The sequence below is a fragment of the Ovis canadensis genome, chromosome 2, assembly GCF_042477335.2.
Source record: "Ovis canadensis isolate MfBH-ARS-UI-01 breed Bighorn chromosome 2, ARS-UI_OviCan_v2, whole genome shotgun sequence".
Taxonomy (NCBI): domain Eukaryota; kingdom Metazoa; phylum Chordata; class Mammalia; order Artiodactyla; family Bovidae; genus Ovis; species Ovis canadensis.
Genome location: NC_091246.1, coordinates 180,944,802 through 180,961,886, shown reverse-complemented (window position 1 = coordinate 180,961,886; position 17,085 = coordinate 180,944,802). Strand labels below are relative to the sequence as shown.

Here is a 17,085-nt window from a genome sequence, read left to right as displayed (position 1 = left end):
GCAAACAGGCCTTTTGTGAATGTAGTTCTCCCTTGACCCTGTACTTTGTGAGTTTTGACATATTGATTCTGATTCTCTCATGATTCTGACGTATTGCCAGATTATGTCTTGGTTTTCTTTCATCATCACTCTTTTATGTCTGAGTATCAGTTACATTTTAATGTTACCCTTGCAGTTTTTAAATATTTCTCTCCATCTGATCATACTTTAGAAAAAGTATTTTATCATCATCATCATCATCCCTTTTAAAAGAGATTTCAGGAATACCCTTTTAATAAAATAGGACTTTAAAACCAGAAAATGATAACCTTGAGACAAAGAATGCTTTGACAGTAAGCCTAGTTTTATGCATTAAGACAAATTTAAAAATGAAGTTTAAATGGCATTTTGGTTTTTTAAAACATGTTTTAACAGTTACTTCAGCCAGAATCCCTGAATTGTCCACAAACACCATGGGTCCAATTAGGTTATTTTCAAAAGCATCTTTTCAATAAAGACAACTGGCTAAGAAATAAAAGAAAGACAACACTCAAAATATGCACCCCAGGTTCATTTTGGAGGCATTTAGTGAACAAGAATCTCTCCTGCATACTAAGCAAGGAGGTCATAACTGGTCTAGAATTCCTGAATAATGATTTGCCTCCAAAATTTCCCTTATGGCTTTACAATGTTGCATTTTGGCATCTAGCAGTCTATGACCAATACTAACCCAGCAGCATTTTTCAAGTAATTGGGTATATTTTTCAAAAACAGTCTATGCACAATACAGTGATTAAGGTATAGTCAGTGGAAATTGAAAGCTTAACAAAACTTTACTGAAATATAATGGATATCAAGAAGAGCATAAAAATATTTAGTATTGTATTTCAGTTTGTTAAGTACTTTCAAAAAGTATTACACGAAAAGCATTTAACATTAAAAGGGAAGATGAATTCTTGATTTGTGTTTTGAAATTTTTCTCTTTTAAAATATTAGACAAGCACAAAAAATATTTGGTGAATTCTCCACATACAAACCATATGTTATCCATTTTAAAATGTTTATGCTTCATTTCTTTACCAAAAATCGTGTGATGTCTGATCCATGCTTTGATGCTAGAGATTGTCTTCTCACCTGGCTTCTTTCCTTGGCTTGTTGGGCAGTTCTCTAAAAGTTAAAAAAAGTAATGCATGTGTACACATGTTAGAATTAAAGTACTGGCTATAGCAACTCAAAAACTCTGTTAATTCTGAAAAAAACATACATTATCACCACACTCATGTACCAGTGCTTTGCCCTCAGTAGGGTTACTAAGCCAACAACTCTGAGGTCTAGGTGTGTGCAGGGCCCACCTACCTCCTGTTCTCTGGGCTTGAAAGCCTTTCCCAACCTAACAGCCAAGCCAGTGCAAAAAAACAAAATGAGATAGAACAGAATTGGATTCGTTTGCTAATATAAATAACATTTTTCATGAGACTCTAAAAAGGTGATTACAAGAAGGCACAGCATTCTGTTTTGCTGTATCTTAATTTTCTTACAGATCTTGACTGTGCCAGCAGTTTGCACAGTTGAGAAATCAAATGACCTTTTTGCCCAACTGAAGTCCATGTATGTGTGAAGTTATCCAGGTAGAAGGGGTACGGAGAGGAAAAAAAGGTTAAAACTAAAATAAAGCCCTTTTTATGACATGATCCTATTTATGTAAAAGGTATTTACATAATTTTTACACAATAAAATTTGTGAATAAATTGAGTAATCTGAAATATTAAAAAGAGGCTAAGAAAGTGCTCATATGATATGAACACTGGCAAAGGACCTAAAAAATTCTCAAAATGTAAATACAGTTGATTAGCATTTTTATAAATATCAGGGTCTTTAAAGTAAAGCCTCTAGGTTAGCAATTTGAAAGCAATAAAAAATATGTTTCTGAAAAAGATTTTTTCCCCCTTACCTAACCCATTTTGAAAAAATTACAAGTAAACAAAATAATTCTTTTTTCACCACAGCAGCAATACCAGTGCAGTTAAACAGGCACTTTTCACCACCAGGATCGAAGGAGCATATCTGAGTACGATCCTTTTGGAAAACAGCATGGAGAAAATTCATCTCCTGCAGTCTCAAAACTTGACTCAAAATCTTAAAACTTGACTCAATGATTTTACAACTGAGTGTCTTAAGGAACAACCTCGAAATGTAAAAAATAGTTTGTATACAAAAAAATGTGGTTGGCAGCATTGTGTATATGAACTGAAGAATGTAAACAACTTCAGTGTTCATCAGGATGGGAATGGCGTAACTACAGTAGAGATGTAGTCAGTAGACTAATATGCAGCCATTTTAGATGATAAACACTGAATGCTTATCATGGGAACATGGGGAAATGCTTAAATTTTGCCATAAGTGGAAAAAAAGTTGGGTACAAAGTTGCACATTAAATGTATGCTGCTTTCTAAGATTATATCTTAACAGGTAGATCCTGCGACCTTTTGCTTAACTACCTGTTAAAAATTCATCCTAGTTGACAGACCATATTATGTTATTCTTTTCCTTTCATTTTAAGCACTAGGTAATTGCTCCAAGATGTACCAAGATTAATAGGTTTCATATTTAGGTCAACAGTGTAATGCCTGTATGTGGAACTGAGTTGGTCCTAGAGATAATTTATTCATGTTCTCAGATATTTCAGGACATATTTAGTTGCAGATGCAAACATATGCCACTGTCCCAATTGACTGAACTTCTAGTGTGAGGGTCTGGGTCTTCTCAAAACTGTGCAATATGTAAGTTGTATTCATTTTCTTCTAGGTAGTGGTAAAAATTTCCTGGTCCTAGAATAAATTGAAAGGGAAGCAGTTTCTTTTTCATCTGTGACTGAGAACTTGCATAGACCTCAAGAAAAAACTCAAGTGGTAGGTAATGAAAAGAACAAAACACATCTCAGATCCCAGACCATATAGATTCATCCGTATAGTCCTCCACACCTGTATGCACAATTTCCAATTAGCTGTCTTAGTATGGAGTCAGATGTGTCTGCAGGCATCACTGACCTCTCTGTGGCAGACTGTGCAGAGGGTCTGCAGGTTGTCCAGGGAGCACTGCCCTCCTCCACGAGACACAGGCTTGATGTGGTCCACCTGCCAGAAATGCCCTTCCCCTGGGTTTCTTATCATTTCATTAAGCTGTAATAAGAACACAGCATCAACAGTTTTCAACATACACTGTGGGAACTGTTGGTTCTGAATTGTGCCATCATGTTTACACAGCAAAATCACAGGGAAAAATACATTAGGGTGGTTTTTTATAGCTTTTATTGTGAGAAAGAAAAACCCTCTAGGTTAGCAATTTGAAAGCAATAAAAAAAATATGTCTCTGAAAAAGGTCCCCCTCCCTTACCCAAACCCATTTTGAAAAAATTACAAGCAAGTATAAAATATCAAGCCTCCTTACAGATTGGGAAAAATCAGTTGCTTATGCACCTTTGAACTAGTTTATATAGTTACTAAAACAAAACTGATAAAAAGATTAGAAATGGAAAACTTCTGAGTATTACTGAACTCAAGTCTTTAATTGTTGACCTAAGTGCATGTGTACTTGTACCAGTGACAGTTTAATAGTGATCATCTAGAACTTTTGCAATTACCTGAGAACCTCCTAAGTTACATGGACTGGAATCAAATTTCTAGAACAAACCTCTGTAACTTGCATATTTGGAATAAACAAATATATTCATTTAAAATAGACACTACCTAGGCCAGTCCTTGTAGACACACTTTATATTTAACCAGTGATGACTGACATTTAATTGGTATTATTTTAGCATTTGATCTGAGGTCACAGCTCACAGCATAGCAGTGTAGACAGAGTTGTTTAAATGGGACAAAGATTAGTGTGCAAGTGGTTTTTATTTCCTTGGTCTTGAACAAGGAAGACTCTACAATCAACTTCATGGCTGCTGGCCATGGGAACCTGTGACACATCTCTGAAGTGCTTTAGGAAAGTTGTCAGGCCCTCAGACAGCACAGGGACCTTAACAGTGTCTGGCCCAAGAGCGCAGCCCGAGGAGGCAGCAAACTGGAGCAGTAAACGGTCTACCTGAACTCCACTGTAGATGGACTGATTTTCCCTCTTCTACACTGAACTTCCCAACTTTGGTTAGAAGATATATATTGATTTTTATTTTTGAGGTTGGCATTGTTAGAGGCAATGTCATATGGCAGCCTTGTGCATAAAGCAGGTGGCATAATCTCAGGGAAAAAAACATCCATTTTGGTCGTCTCGTTTGTAACCAAATCTTTTGCGCTGAGCAGTCTCCACTGTGACATTTTGTGATCCAGAAGGTGCTTCTTTATTCTTCCCAAGAATTCTAAATCACTTGGGGCCAGCTTTCTACGTCCTAAACTCACCTCTGGAAAGAATCACCCTGTGTCCCCCTGGTCGTCCCCATCTGTGCCCTGGGCACTGCTTATTGTCTAAGCACTCCTCGTCTAGATGTATGCTACGTCCTGTATTCTTGGACAGACTGCCTTCTAGATGTCCATACGTCATTTCTTTGTGTCTTTTGGAAGTCTCCACATGGAGGCAGTAGACAGTAGCTGGAGTCTGGCTGATGTCTCTGGGATGCGTGTCACATGCCGCTCACCAACTAGACTAGATCTTTCAGGAGCTCTGGATAATGTTAGGGGAATAGCGTATTTCTCTAGCTCTGAAAGTTATGCTACTTCATCTTTGCAGAAATGCTTATTAGTTAATTCAGCAATACTAAGTAAATAAAACTGTAAGAGTTTTGCTGGAATTTATCCAATGTTTTTGTAGAGTCATTTTTAAAATGAAGCATACATTTTACACATGTTGCTCTAGTGTGAAGTTTAGAGGTGCCTGGATCACAACATCGGAAATCCACCTGAGTTTTGGAAGTCAAAGTGGATACTGAGAATACTGTGCTGAGAAGAGTATTTTATAATAAACTACATTTTACAATAGAATGAACAAATATAAGTTTTTTTCACATTGTAATGAATTACATTTTAGGGATTATCTGTTTACCCCTTGTTACTCAATATTAACATCATGAAAAGTGGAATGCCCAGACCCTAAGTGCCTCCTAATGCAAAGTACCATCTATTAAGATCTCTTCCCAAAATAATCTAATGAGAATCTAGTTAGGGACTTCCCTAGTGGTTCAGTGGTTAAGATTTTGCCTTCCAGTGCAGGGGGTACAGGTTCAATTCCTGGTTGGGGAGCTAAGAATCCACGTGCCTTGAGACCAAATAATAGAAACATAAAACATAAACAATACTGTAACAAATTCAGTAAAGACTTTAAAAAATAGTCACATTAAAAAATGTTGAAAAAAAGAATCTAATTAAACTTCTAGATCTTATAACCATTATTCAGTAAGTCAGGAAGACAGAAACATGTCAAAGAACATCATGAGGATACAGGTCCAGAATGTGGACCACACACAAATCCAGAATGTGGGAAATCCCGCAGGCAAATGACCCAGTTTCTTCAACAATCAGTGGTGTAAAAAAAGGGAAGGGTTAATATTACAGATTAAATGAAACATAAGAGGTATAGTGACCAAATCCAATGTGCAGGTCATATTTTGATCCTAATTTGAACAAAGCAATTTTAAAAAGGCATTTTTGAGATCATCTGGGAAACCAAACATGGACTTATTGTAACTGGAATTATAATTATGTTGGGTGTGATAATGGATATTGGGCTATGGGTTTATATTTAAGAGAGAAAGACAAAGGGGAGGGAGAAAGAAAGTCTTCATCTGTGAAAGGTACATAATGAAAGTATCTAAGGGTGAAATGAAATGCAGTATGAGATCTACTTTAAAATAATTCCAGGAGAGAAGAAGAATCGAAGTGAGGGAAACATGAAATGAATAGCAAAATGTTGGTAAAGTCAGGTGACAGGTGTGTGGGTTCATTATTCTGCTTTTGTAAATATATCTGAGAATTCCCATATTAAAAAGGTTTTAAGAGGAAAATGAGTCAATATTCATCACTCAGTGCAATGTTGTCTTTATCAGTCAGTGATTAAAACTTACCTGTTCTAACGGGAGCTTTGAGGCCCAGGCAGCATCCAGAAGACTCTTCCTCTGACTTTTAGGGGCATCTCTCAGACGTAAAAAGAGTTCTTGTGCATTCAGATTACACAGCTGACACACACCATGTTCAATTTCAAATACTTTGGCTCGCAGGTAACTATTATTAGATCGAATCCAAAACTCCTCCTGACATTCCAGAGAACAGAACCGTGAATCCCAAGCATCTGCTTTACACTCTTGCTTAGTTTGGCAAGTGGGTTGCTGACAGCGAAGGCAAAGTGGATTTCCTTCGTTATCCACAGCCTGCAAATAGCCTTTGAATGTAGAAGCCTTCAGAATGAGATCACCTTGGGCCGTGCAGGGATTTAGAAATGGGACACATTCTCCACCTTCAAGAAATTCTCTAGAAGGGGCAAAACATTGAATAGGTAATTAATTAAGGCTTACTCTATTTTAAATCATTGTTACTTCATTTAAAGGTCTTCAAAGTTTCTGTACTGACAAACAGTAAATATAGGGCATGCAGATTCTGTGATTCACTGTGGAGATGAAATATTAATAGCTATAGTCAGCACTCTATTACACATCAAGGAAAAGAAAGAATGGTGTGTTCAGAAAAATTAATTTGAATACAAATACACTGCCTCTCTTTGGAACTTAGATGTCTTCAAGTTACACAGACTCTGAGGTGTCTGGAGAAGATGGAAAATGAAAAGTTAGAAAATGCTTCTTCAGTTTGGGAAAAGACAGGCCACCCTGCTCACTCAATGTGTTGGGTCACACACTTCATTAGGACCAGGAGGCCATCACCAAGATTTCCATGAACATCTGAATATTGCTGGCCTTCAGGAGACAGACTGTTCACATCCATTCAGTCACAGAACCAGGGAACCAACAGTGCTGATAGAAATGAGAACGGGAGACTTGCTACATATGTGCCTCCTACAGGTAAACTTGGAGTTGATAGAATTAAAATTAGAGATGAAACATGGCAGGACATAAGCTTCCTTTGTTAAACTAAAGGAAAAGGTACATTATTCAAGAATGTTGAAAAGTCCTGCATGGGAGTTACAATAGCTACTTTGCTGTTAGAAGTGTTAAAAAAAAAAAAAACTTTTTATGATAGAAAGAACTCAAGACTGGGGGCCAGAGCCCAGATTGGACCTCAGTACTAGTATCTGGTAGCCTGGGGCAGGTCATATAACCCACTTGGCGTGAGGTACCTTCTTGATCTCTAATTTCTAAGATAAGGGCATCAGGAGCCTCGCAGAGTTGCTAGGATAGAAGAGCTATTACATTGTGAAAGCTTTTTCTAATGTGTAAAGTGGTCACACAGAGGTAAACTATTGTTACAGAAATGAATACATTCATTTAAAGAAAGAGTCTTAGGACTACTATGCCGGACAAGTAAAAAACCTCTTACTTTGTAGAAGGGTCCCCTGGCCTGGGCCCCTTTGTGATCAGTCGGACATGCCCCCCGTCATTCTTCACCTTGTCCATCGAGGCTGCAGCAACATCTTCTTTCGTTATATATCTGAAACAATTACACATGAAGTGGATGTCCTTTAAGAGTTTCTCTATTTCATGTTCACACTGCTCCTTGTAAAAGCAGTAGGAGAAAAAGGAATATATAAGTCTGTTCATCGTGCTAATACTTAAATTAGGGAACGGGAGTTTCTTCCTCTACATTGGTCTCCATGTGTGGTAAACACATCTCTTTGTGCCAAATAAGTTTCCTGAAGATTTATTTTTCTAAGAAATTCAAGAGTCAGTCAATATCCTTTAGACCAGTTTTCACTCGTGGGAAAAAAGGAGTGGGTATGGGAATAAGAAATGATCAAATTCATGTATCACTGGCAGCTGTAGGTAAACTGCTTGCCAAGCCATGCAGAACATCTCTAACTGCATTTTTACCTACCTCTTGGCCTTCTCTTCAAGGCTCCTCATATCACCTTAATCAGTTATAATAGTGTATCATCGTATTTGGATAAAGTTATTCTCTTTACTCAGGTTCAATCATATTGTGTATAATCTCAAGGTTGTTTCCATTATTATCAGCTCATACAGGGTTTATGGAATCCTCCACTGAAACAAAGCCACTTTTGACAAGGGATTCAGAACCTTATTACACAACACTATCAATACCACATAATGGTTTAGGGACTGGAAGGAGAGAGGAAAGTTACTTCAGTTACAGGTGATGGGGGATTTTAAGTAGGTGAAATGCAATTACCCAATTAATTCCTTCTAACTAGCATGGCCTAGTTTCTTGAGTGGTTTACAGTTTTCTTTAAAAATTGCAGTTTCCTTTAAAAATTACTCTAAACATGCATTTCTTCATATTCTCAAATACTTCATTTGGTAACTTGACAATAAAACCAAAGTTAAATCACAATGGAATTGTACAGTTTATAGGTAAAAATTTTTAAATTGCTTTTATATTGTTAAAGTATATTTAATAATTAACAGGTTCCCTTTCTATAAAGTATGGTATTTTTGATTAGGTGATACAAATGCATATTTCAGAAATTTAAAGGCACACACTGCTGTGTGTGGTGATAATCAGCCTCCCTTCCATTCCCATCATTTTCTCCCCACTTCCCCAAACTACATCTTTTGCCAGTTTTCAATACATCCTTTTAGAAACAGTTCATTTTTTCTTTGTAAAGGTGTATAACTTTAATTTGGGGGCTTCCCTGATGGCTCAGTGGTAAAGAATCCACCTGCAGTGCAGGAGACATGGGTTCGATCCCAGGGTCGGGAAGATCCCCTGGAAGAGGAAATAGCAACCCACACCAGTATTCTGGGAAATCTGGACAGAGGAGTCTGGTGGGCTACAGTCCACAGGGTCGCAAAGAGTTGAACATGACTGAGCACAGGAGCATGCATACCTTTAATTTATTCCTTTGTATTTTTATGGTCATGTAATTCACATATCATAAAATTTACTATTTTAAAGTTTACAATTCAGTGCATTTTAGTATATTCACAAGGCGGTAACATCATGACTATCTAATTACAAAACATTTTTATAACCCCAGAAAGAAACCCATAGTCATTAGCAGTCACTCTCCATTATATTTTTTTATTTTAAAAAACAAAAATAAATAAATGGGACCTAATTAAACTTGAAAGCTTTTGCATGACAAAGGAAACCATAAACAAGATAAAAAGACAACCCTCAGAATCAGAGAAAATATCTGCAAACTAAGCAACCAACAAGAGGATTAATTTCCAACATATACAAACAGCTTGTGCAGCTCAGTATCAAAAAAAACAAACAACCCAATCAAAAATGGGCATAAGATCTAAATAGGCATTTCTTCGAAGACATACAGATGGCCAAGAGGCACATGAAAAGATGCTCAACATCACTAATAATTAGAGAAACGCAAATCAAAACTATAATGAGATACCATCTCACACTGATCAGAATGGTGTTTATCAAAAAATAATCTACAACAATAAATGCTGGAGAGGGTATGGGGAAAAGGGAACCCTCATACACTGTTGGCGGGAATGTGGAGAACAGTGTGGAGGCTCCTTTAAAAAAAATAAAAATAGAACTACCATATGACCTCAGCAATCCCATTCTTGGACATATACTGGGAGAAAACCATAACTCCAAAAGATACATACATGCCAATGTTTACTGCAGCACTATTTACAACAGCCAGGACATGAAAGCAACCTAAATGTTTATTAACAGAGGAATGGATAAGAGGATATGGTATACAGATACAATGGAGTATTACTTAACCATATAAAGGAAAAAACCTGCCATTTGCAGACATAGATGGACCGAGAAACTGTCATACAAAGTGAAATAAGTCAGGAAAAGAAATACCGTATATAAATGCATATAGGTGGAATCTAGGAAAATGGACAGATGAACCTATTTGCAAAGCAGAAATAGAGACACAGATGTAGAGAACAAACATGGACACCAAGGGAGGGGGAAGGGGATGGGGTAAATTGGGAGACTGGGATAGACATATATATACTATTGATACTATGTGTAATATAGATAACTAATGAGAACCTTCTATATAGCACAGAGAACTCTACTCAGTCTTCTATATAGCACAGAGAACTCTACTCAATGCTCTGTGGTGACCTAAGTGGGAAGGAAATCCAAAAAAGGCTATATGTATATGTATTAATATAACTGATTGACTTTGCTGTACAGCAGAAACACAACATTGTAAAGTAGCTATTCTCTAACAAAAATTAAAATGAAAACAAAAGGTAGAATAATATACACTAATCTTCACCTTGCTCTTTTTGCCTAAAGATACATTCTTGGAGATCTTTCCATATTAGCACACATAAGATCGCTCTATACTTTTAATGGTTTCATGTTATTTCATTATCTAACTAGTCTCTGATTAATGCCCATTTAGGTTGTTCTAGACTCTGCCATCCCAGATAATGCCATAATAAACAGTCCTATCCCAAATATCCCTATTTTCTATACAAGAACTATCTGTAGAATAAACTCCCTGAAGCAGACTTGCTAAGTCAAAGATCTTGGGTGCTCTAAATTTGGATAGATTTTGACACATTGTTCTCTTCTGGGTTGGTACCAATTTATATAGTGCTCAGTTGTACTCTTGCCTGGAAAGTCCCATGGATGGAGGAGCCTGGTGGGCTGCAGTCCATGGGGTCGCGAAGAGCCAGACATGACTGAGTGACTTCACTTTCACTTTTCACTTTCATGCATTGGAGAAGGAAATGGCAACCTACTCCGGTGTTCTTGCCTGGAGAATCCCAGGGACGGGGGAGCCTGGTGGGCGGCCATCTACGGGGTCACACAGAGTCGGCCACGACTGAAGCGACTTGGTGGTGGCAGCAGCAGCAGCCTGACTCTTTGCGACCTCCTGAACTGTAGTCCGCCAGGCTCCTCTGACCTCTTGCTAAAAATTCCTCTAAGGAGTTTTCCAGGCAAGAATACTGGGGTGGGTTGCCATGCCCTCCTCCAGGGGATCGTCTCGGCCCAGGGATCAAACCTGCATCTCCTGCATTGGCAGGTGGATCTTTTACCACTGAGCCACCTGGGAGGCCCTACCAATTTATAGACCCCACCAGCAGTGGATGCCAGTCCCTCACACTTACACTAGCACAAGGTAGAGCAGTTAAAATGTCTCTGCTAACGGTGACTGGTCTGCTGTTAATAGCTTTAAATTTGAATTTCTCCTATTAAGAGGAATGATGACTATCTTTTCACATGTTTGCATTTCTACTTGTGTGTCTTTCTTAAAGCAAAAAGGAATCAGAGTGAATTCTTTTAGTATTCTTTAACTTGCCCTTTTAGCTCCTAAATCCCCCCTACACACACACACACACACACACACACACACACACACACACACACACACCATTTCTTCAATCATTTTATTCCCTCCCCAAAAGCATTTTGCTAATGTATTCCAGCAGATTCTAAATGAACTTAAAAGCTTCCTAGCTTTGAGGGGCAATGAGATATTAAGCCTTGCCTTTGGTATTATTCAATGTTTAAAAGCTTACAAACTTAATTCAGTAACTTTAAAAGATGCTGAGAAATTTATTCAGAGATTTAAGAACTAAAAATAACCTCTGGCTTTCCTACGAGATGTTTAAGTACAAATGTTTGGAAACTACAAGAAACAGATCAACCAGCCTCATAGTGGGTTTGTTGACAACTTTTCAAACGTAGTTGTGTTACCAATATTTAATTTTCCATTGAGGTCTGCTAAGTTCATAAACATACCAACTCTCAAACGGATTACGGTGAATCCCCATTTTGACAAATAGTGAAGGAAGAATGTTGTCTCCTGAAGTGATCTGGGGTGCGGATGGTCATGGAAGATGCACCATGGAAGTTTTGCAGTAAGAGAGGAGTGAGTTGGAAAGTGGCTGCACCAGTGAGAACAGTGCTGGGCTCAAGGCTGCCGACCTGAACAGCTGTGGCTATATGATGAAAAAGGTTTCCAACTGAATCAGGCCTGCCCTCCAACAAGTGGGAACCCGCTTAGGAACCCATACAATGGCTGGTGATACTGGCTTTTAGAGTGAGCTGCTCAAAAGCTGACTGCAGCCTCTGAGCTTGGGTATAACCTGCAAACAAGTAGACAAATCATCACACTGGGAGATCTAGTTATTGCTTTTGGGAGAATTCCCCCAAAGTAATATATCTTTGTCTTCATTCTGAGGCTAGTCCATCTTTTCAGAGATGACTCCTCTAATCTCCTGCCTATTCTAAATTAACATATGACTGTTGGTGTGGCAGCTGAGCCAATACAGGGATCTAGGGAGTGTATTCTAGCATAACACTTCTCTCTTTGTCTCCACTAACCCTGATGTTTCCAAGACGGCTGCCTCTCTGGTATAGTTTCTCTGGAAAGAAAACTATATATTTTTCGGCTCCAAAATCACTGTGGATGGGGACTGCAGCCACAAAATTGGAAGAAAGGCTATGTCAAACCTAGATAGTGTATTAAAAAGCAGAGACATCACTTTGCCAACAAAGGTTTGTATAGTCAAAGTTATGGTTTTTCTAGTAGTTATGAAGGGATGTGAGAGTTGGATTATAAAGAAGGCTGAGTGCCAAAGAACTGATGTTTTGAACTGTGGTGTTGGACAAGACTCTTGAGAGTCCTTTGGTCTGCAGGGAGATCAAACCAGTCAATCATGAAGGAAATCAACCCTGAATATTCATTGGAAGGACTTGCTGAAGCTGAAGCTCCAATACTTTAGCCACCTGATGTGAAGAGCCACTTCACTGGAAAAAGCTCTGATGCTGGGAAAGATTGAGGGCAAGAGGAGAAGTGGGCAACAGAGGATGAGATGGTTGGATGGCATCATTGCCTCAATGGACAAAATTTGAACAAACTCTGGGAGACAGTGAAGGACAGGGAAGCCTGGCATGCTGCAGTCCATGGGGCTGCAAAGAGTCAGACGCGACTTAGCAACTGACAACAACAACAGAAGGTGAACTGGCAGGATGAAGAGAGGGAAGGCATCCAGTATCTACCTGTTGCCCATGCAGACCTCCAATTCAGTGCTGTTGTGTTGCCCCTTTCACACCTGCTTTCAGAGAGACACACTTCAGTTCACTGTGACGAGGCTTGACCAGCCAGGATCAGCATGCTTCCTCTGTCATCACCCTCTGCAGAAGCACAGGTCCCATTTTCCTGGCCCTGCTAAGTCCATGTCCCTGGAGCCCTCTCTCCCCACCTCTCTCATTAGTGACCAAGGTCTTCGGATCTACCTCCTTAACACCTCTCCTCATTCTCTCTCCTCCATTCCCATTTCTAATGCCTCGGTATAAGCCCCTATCTTTTTTTTCCAGGTCAACTCTGTCTAGGAGTCCCACCTCCTGGTATTCAATTGAACACTCACCCAGGTAATGTTGCAAAGGGATTTTGCAGATGTAATTAAGGTTACTAATCAGTTGACCTTAAGAAAGGGAGCAATTCCAAAAAAAACCCAAAACAAAACAGAAAGGGATTAATTCCAAGCATGAGAAGTATTTGACACATCATTGCTGATTCTGAGACATAGGGGCCTATGTGCTAGAACTTAAAAAAAGCCTCTAGAAGCAGAGGGTGGCTCCCCTATCAATAGTCAGCAAGGAAAACAAAGTCCTACAGCCAGAAGAAACTGAATTCAGTCAGCAGCCTGAGTAAATGTGGAAATGTATCCTTCCCAGACTATCATTAAGAACCTAGCCAGCCAGTATCTTTTTTTCAGTCTATAAAATCCAGAGCAGAGAAACAAATAGGGTCAACTCATACTCCTGACTGAAAAAATTGAGAGGTAATAAATTCCTGTTATTTTAAGCTGCTAAACTTGGGGTGATGTGTTAGGGCAGCAACAGGAAGCTAATGCCACTTGTCTCCCACTTCAAGTCTTACCCTTTCAACCTAACCTTCCAACTGGGGCCAGGGGGAGCTCTTAAAAAATACAAATCTGACTACTTCCGCCACTGCTTTTTAACACAGCTTTATCTTTAATATATCACCTATGTATAATATTTATAAATAATACTGTGTATCTGACTTAGGCTTGCACTGATTTTATGACTTTTGCCTTTACACCCTGACCAGCTGTCTTTCTTAGGTGGTGCTTCCATGTCTGCTGGAGAAGAAATAATAGGATGTGTTAGAAGTGGCTGGAATGAGCTGTAAATTCAGTTAAGAAGGGAATTATGATTGTGTAAAGAGAAGGCCAATACTTAGGTATGTGTGTGTATGTATATTTTTATATAAAGTAATATATAGTCATGGGAAAAGCCAACCAGTACAAAAGAGTTGAGGCAAGAGTCCAAAACTGGCAGCTCATGGATAAATCCAACTAGTCGGAAGAGCTTTATGTGACTCATACAGTGTTTAATTTTTAAATCTAAATTTGGGTGACATTAGATAGGTTATTACTTTCTAATTTGCTATAGTTTTACCCCTTACCCCATCCTTTTCTAGTTTTACACCTGACCTCATTCATTCATGTATGGTTCCTTGCTTTATTTTTAGCCACATGAGTCTGTAGTCCTGGCGGGAAGTGTAAAGTCCCTGCAATCTTCACAAATCCCTAATCATATGGTCTAGAGCCAGATCTCGCAGCAGTGGCACCAGGGACACTGCGAAACAGGTAACTGTTGGGAAGAGTGGCCCTGTTCCCTGCAGAATTTTTGGCAGTACCCCAGGCCTCAACCCAATAGGTGGTCTCAGCTGTATCCCCTAATCAGGAAAATCTAAAAAATGACCCCTAAGATTGCAACCACAGAAGAAACTGCCTCCAGCTGAGAACCATGTGTTAGAAAAACCTCTGACACCAGTTCCTAAGCTATCTTCCCCAACACTACGTCGCTAATAGCAATCACATATATTTGTGTCTCCATCCTTTTTGTTTTTTTTTTCCACAGGCTTCCCAAGTGGCACCAGTGGTAAAGAATCTGCCTGCCAATGCAGGAGATGTGGGAGATGTGAGTTCAACCCCTGGGCCGGGAAGATCCTCTGGAGGAGGGCATGGCAGCCACTCCAGTATTCTTGCCTGGGAAATCCCTTGGGCAGAGGAGCTTAGTGAGCTTTGCAGTCCATGTGGCTGCAAAGAGCTAGACAAAACTGAGCAACTGAACACAACAAGCTTTTTATACACTTATTTTTACCCTTAACGATTTTCCATGTTCTCACATATGATATTTTGAGACAGTAGAAGAGGTCTTCACAGTATGAGGATTTAATATACTTAACCAACTGTATTAGATACAGTTAATGGATTTTTGTCACCCATGTGCATAGGAAAAGCTAGAGATGATAAAAATGCTGGATGTGAGGATGAAGATATTACAGGTATATGAAGAAAGCAAGAGCTAAAGAAAGGGCCTTTTCCTGCCAATAGTGCTGCTTGGTTTGGTGCTTTGTGATCTCTTCCACAACAAGAGCTGGGCTATAGAACAGCTGCCCTCTTTTCCTGAGGATCTTTGCTTCACACTGACAAAGAGTCTACAGAGACTGGGGATTTCATATCACACAAGGGGATGTCTCTGTGAGGCAAAGATGATGCTGCTGCTGCTGCTGCTGCTGAGAAAGGAAAGGGAGCGTGTAGAGATTTGAAAGGCAGAGTACATCATGAGAAACGCTGGGCTGGAGGAAGCACAAGCTGGAATCAAGACTGCTGGGAGAAATATCAACAACCTCAGATATGCAGATGACACCACCCTTATGGCAGAAAGTGAAGAGGAACTAAAGAGCCTCTTGATGAAAGTGAAAGAGGAAAGTGAAAAAGTTGGCTTAAAGCTCAACATTCAGAAAACGAAGATCATGGCATCTGGTCCCATCACTTCATGGCAAGTAGATGGGGAAAGAGTGGAAACAGTATCAGACTTTATATTTTTGGGCTCCAAAATCACTGCAGATGGTGATTGCAGCCATGAAATGAAAAGACGCTTACTCCTTGGAAGGAAAGTTATGACCAACCTAGATAGCATACTCAAAAGCAGAGACATTACTTTGCCAACAAAGGTCTGTCTAGTCAAGGCTATGGTTTTTCCAGTAGTCATGTATGAATGTGAGAGCTGAACTGTGAAGAAGGCTGAGCACCAAAGAATTGATGCTTTTGAACTGTGGTGTTGGAGAAGACTCTTGAGAGTCCCTTAGACTGCAGGGAGATCCAACCAGTCCATTCTGAAGGAGATCAGCCTTGGGATTTCTTTGGAAGGAATGATGCTAAAGCTGAAACTCCAGTACTTAGGCCACCTCATGCGAAGAGTTGACTCATTGGAAAAGACTGTGATGCTGGGAGGGACTGGGGGCAGGAGGAGAAGGGGATGACAGAGGATGAGGTGGATGGATGGCATCACCGACTCGATGGACATGAGTCTGAGTGAACTCCAGGAGTTGGTGCTGGACAGGGAGGCCTGGCATGCTACAATTCATGGGGTCACAAAGAGTCGGACACGACTGAGCGACTGAACTGAACTGTTATGATGAAGGTGAAACAGTTACAAACCTGAGATATTCAACCTTTCCTATTAGTTTGTTTCCAATCATGGGCATGATAATTGCCACCTTCCCCTAGTAGGGGCTTCCCAGGTGGTGCAGTAGTAAAGAACCTTCCTGCCAGTGCAGGACACACAAGAGACACAGGTTCGATTCCTGGGTTGGGAAGATCCCCTGGAGGAGGAAATGGCAACCCACTCCAGTATTCTTGCCTGGAAAATCCCATGGACAGAGGCGCCTGGTGGGCGCCTGGGGTCACAAAGAGTCAGATGCAGCTGAGCACACATGCACAGCCTACTTGGGTGGTGGTACATCAAACAGAAGCAGCTACCACACTGTATCGCACCCAAGATTCATGTCCCAAGAGCACAATCAACCTGTGAGTCTGGCCTCTCTCTTGATGAGCAGGACTCAGAATGAGCAAGATCCAGACACTCTGATTTTCCCCAGCAGATGTGACCAAATTCACAAAATATCTAATTATGTTGCTACAAAATACGCTGTCTTTTTATGTATCATATTCTCTTAATCCATCAGAATTTTGTTAGTGGTCACATAAAATGTCTG

General features: G+C 39.7%; 1 protein-coding gene across 2 annotated transcripts in view; it reads right to left on the bottom strand.

Moving 5' to 3' along the window:
• Nucleotides 1-322: 322 nt before the first annotated feature.
• Nucleotides 323-17,085, bottom strand: part of ZRANB3 (zinc finger RANBP2-type containing 3) — a 293,996-nt gene continuing 277,233 nt past the window's right edge. For both annotated transcript variants that reach the window (XM_069577715.1, XM_069577714.1), the window contains 4 exons: nucleotides 7,464-7,574; nucleotides 6,041-6,443; nucleotides 3,027-3,158; nucleotides 323-1,146 (listed from right to left, as the gene is read on the bottom strand). In XM_069577715.1, coding sequence (XP_069433816.1) covers nucleotides 1,048-1,146; nucleotides 3,027-3,158; nucleotides 6,041-6,443; nucleotides 7,464-7,574 — 745 coding nt within the window. In that variant the 3' untranslated portion in view covers nucleotides 323-1,047. The remainder of the gene's footprint in view (nucleotides 1,147-3,026; nucleotides 3,159-6,040; nucleotides 6,444-7,463; nucleotides 7,575-17,085) is intronic.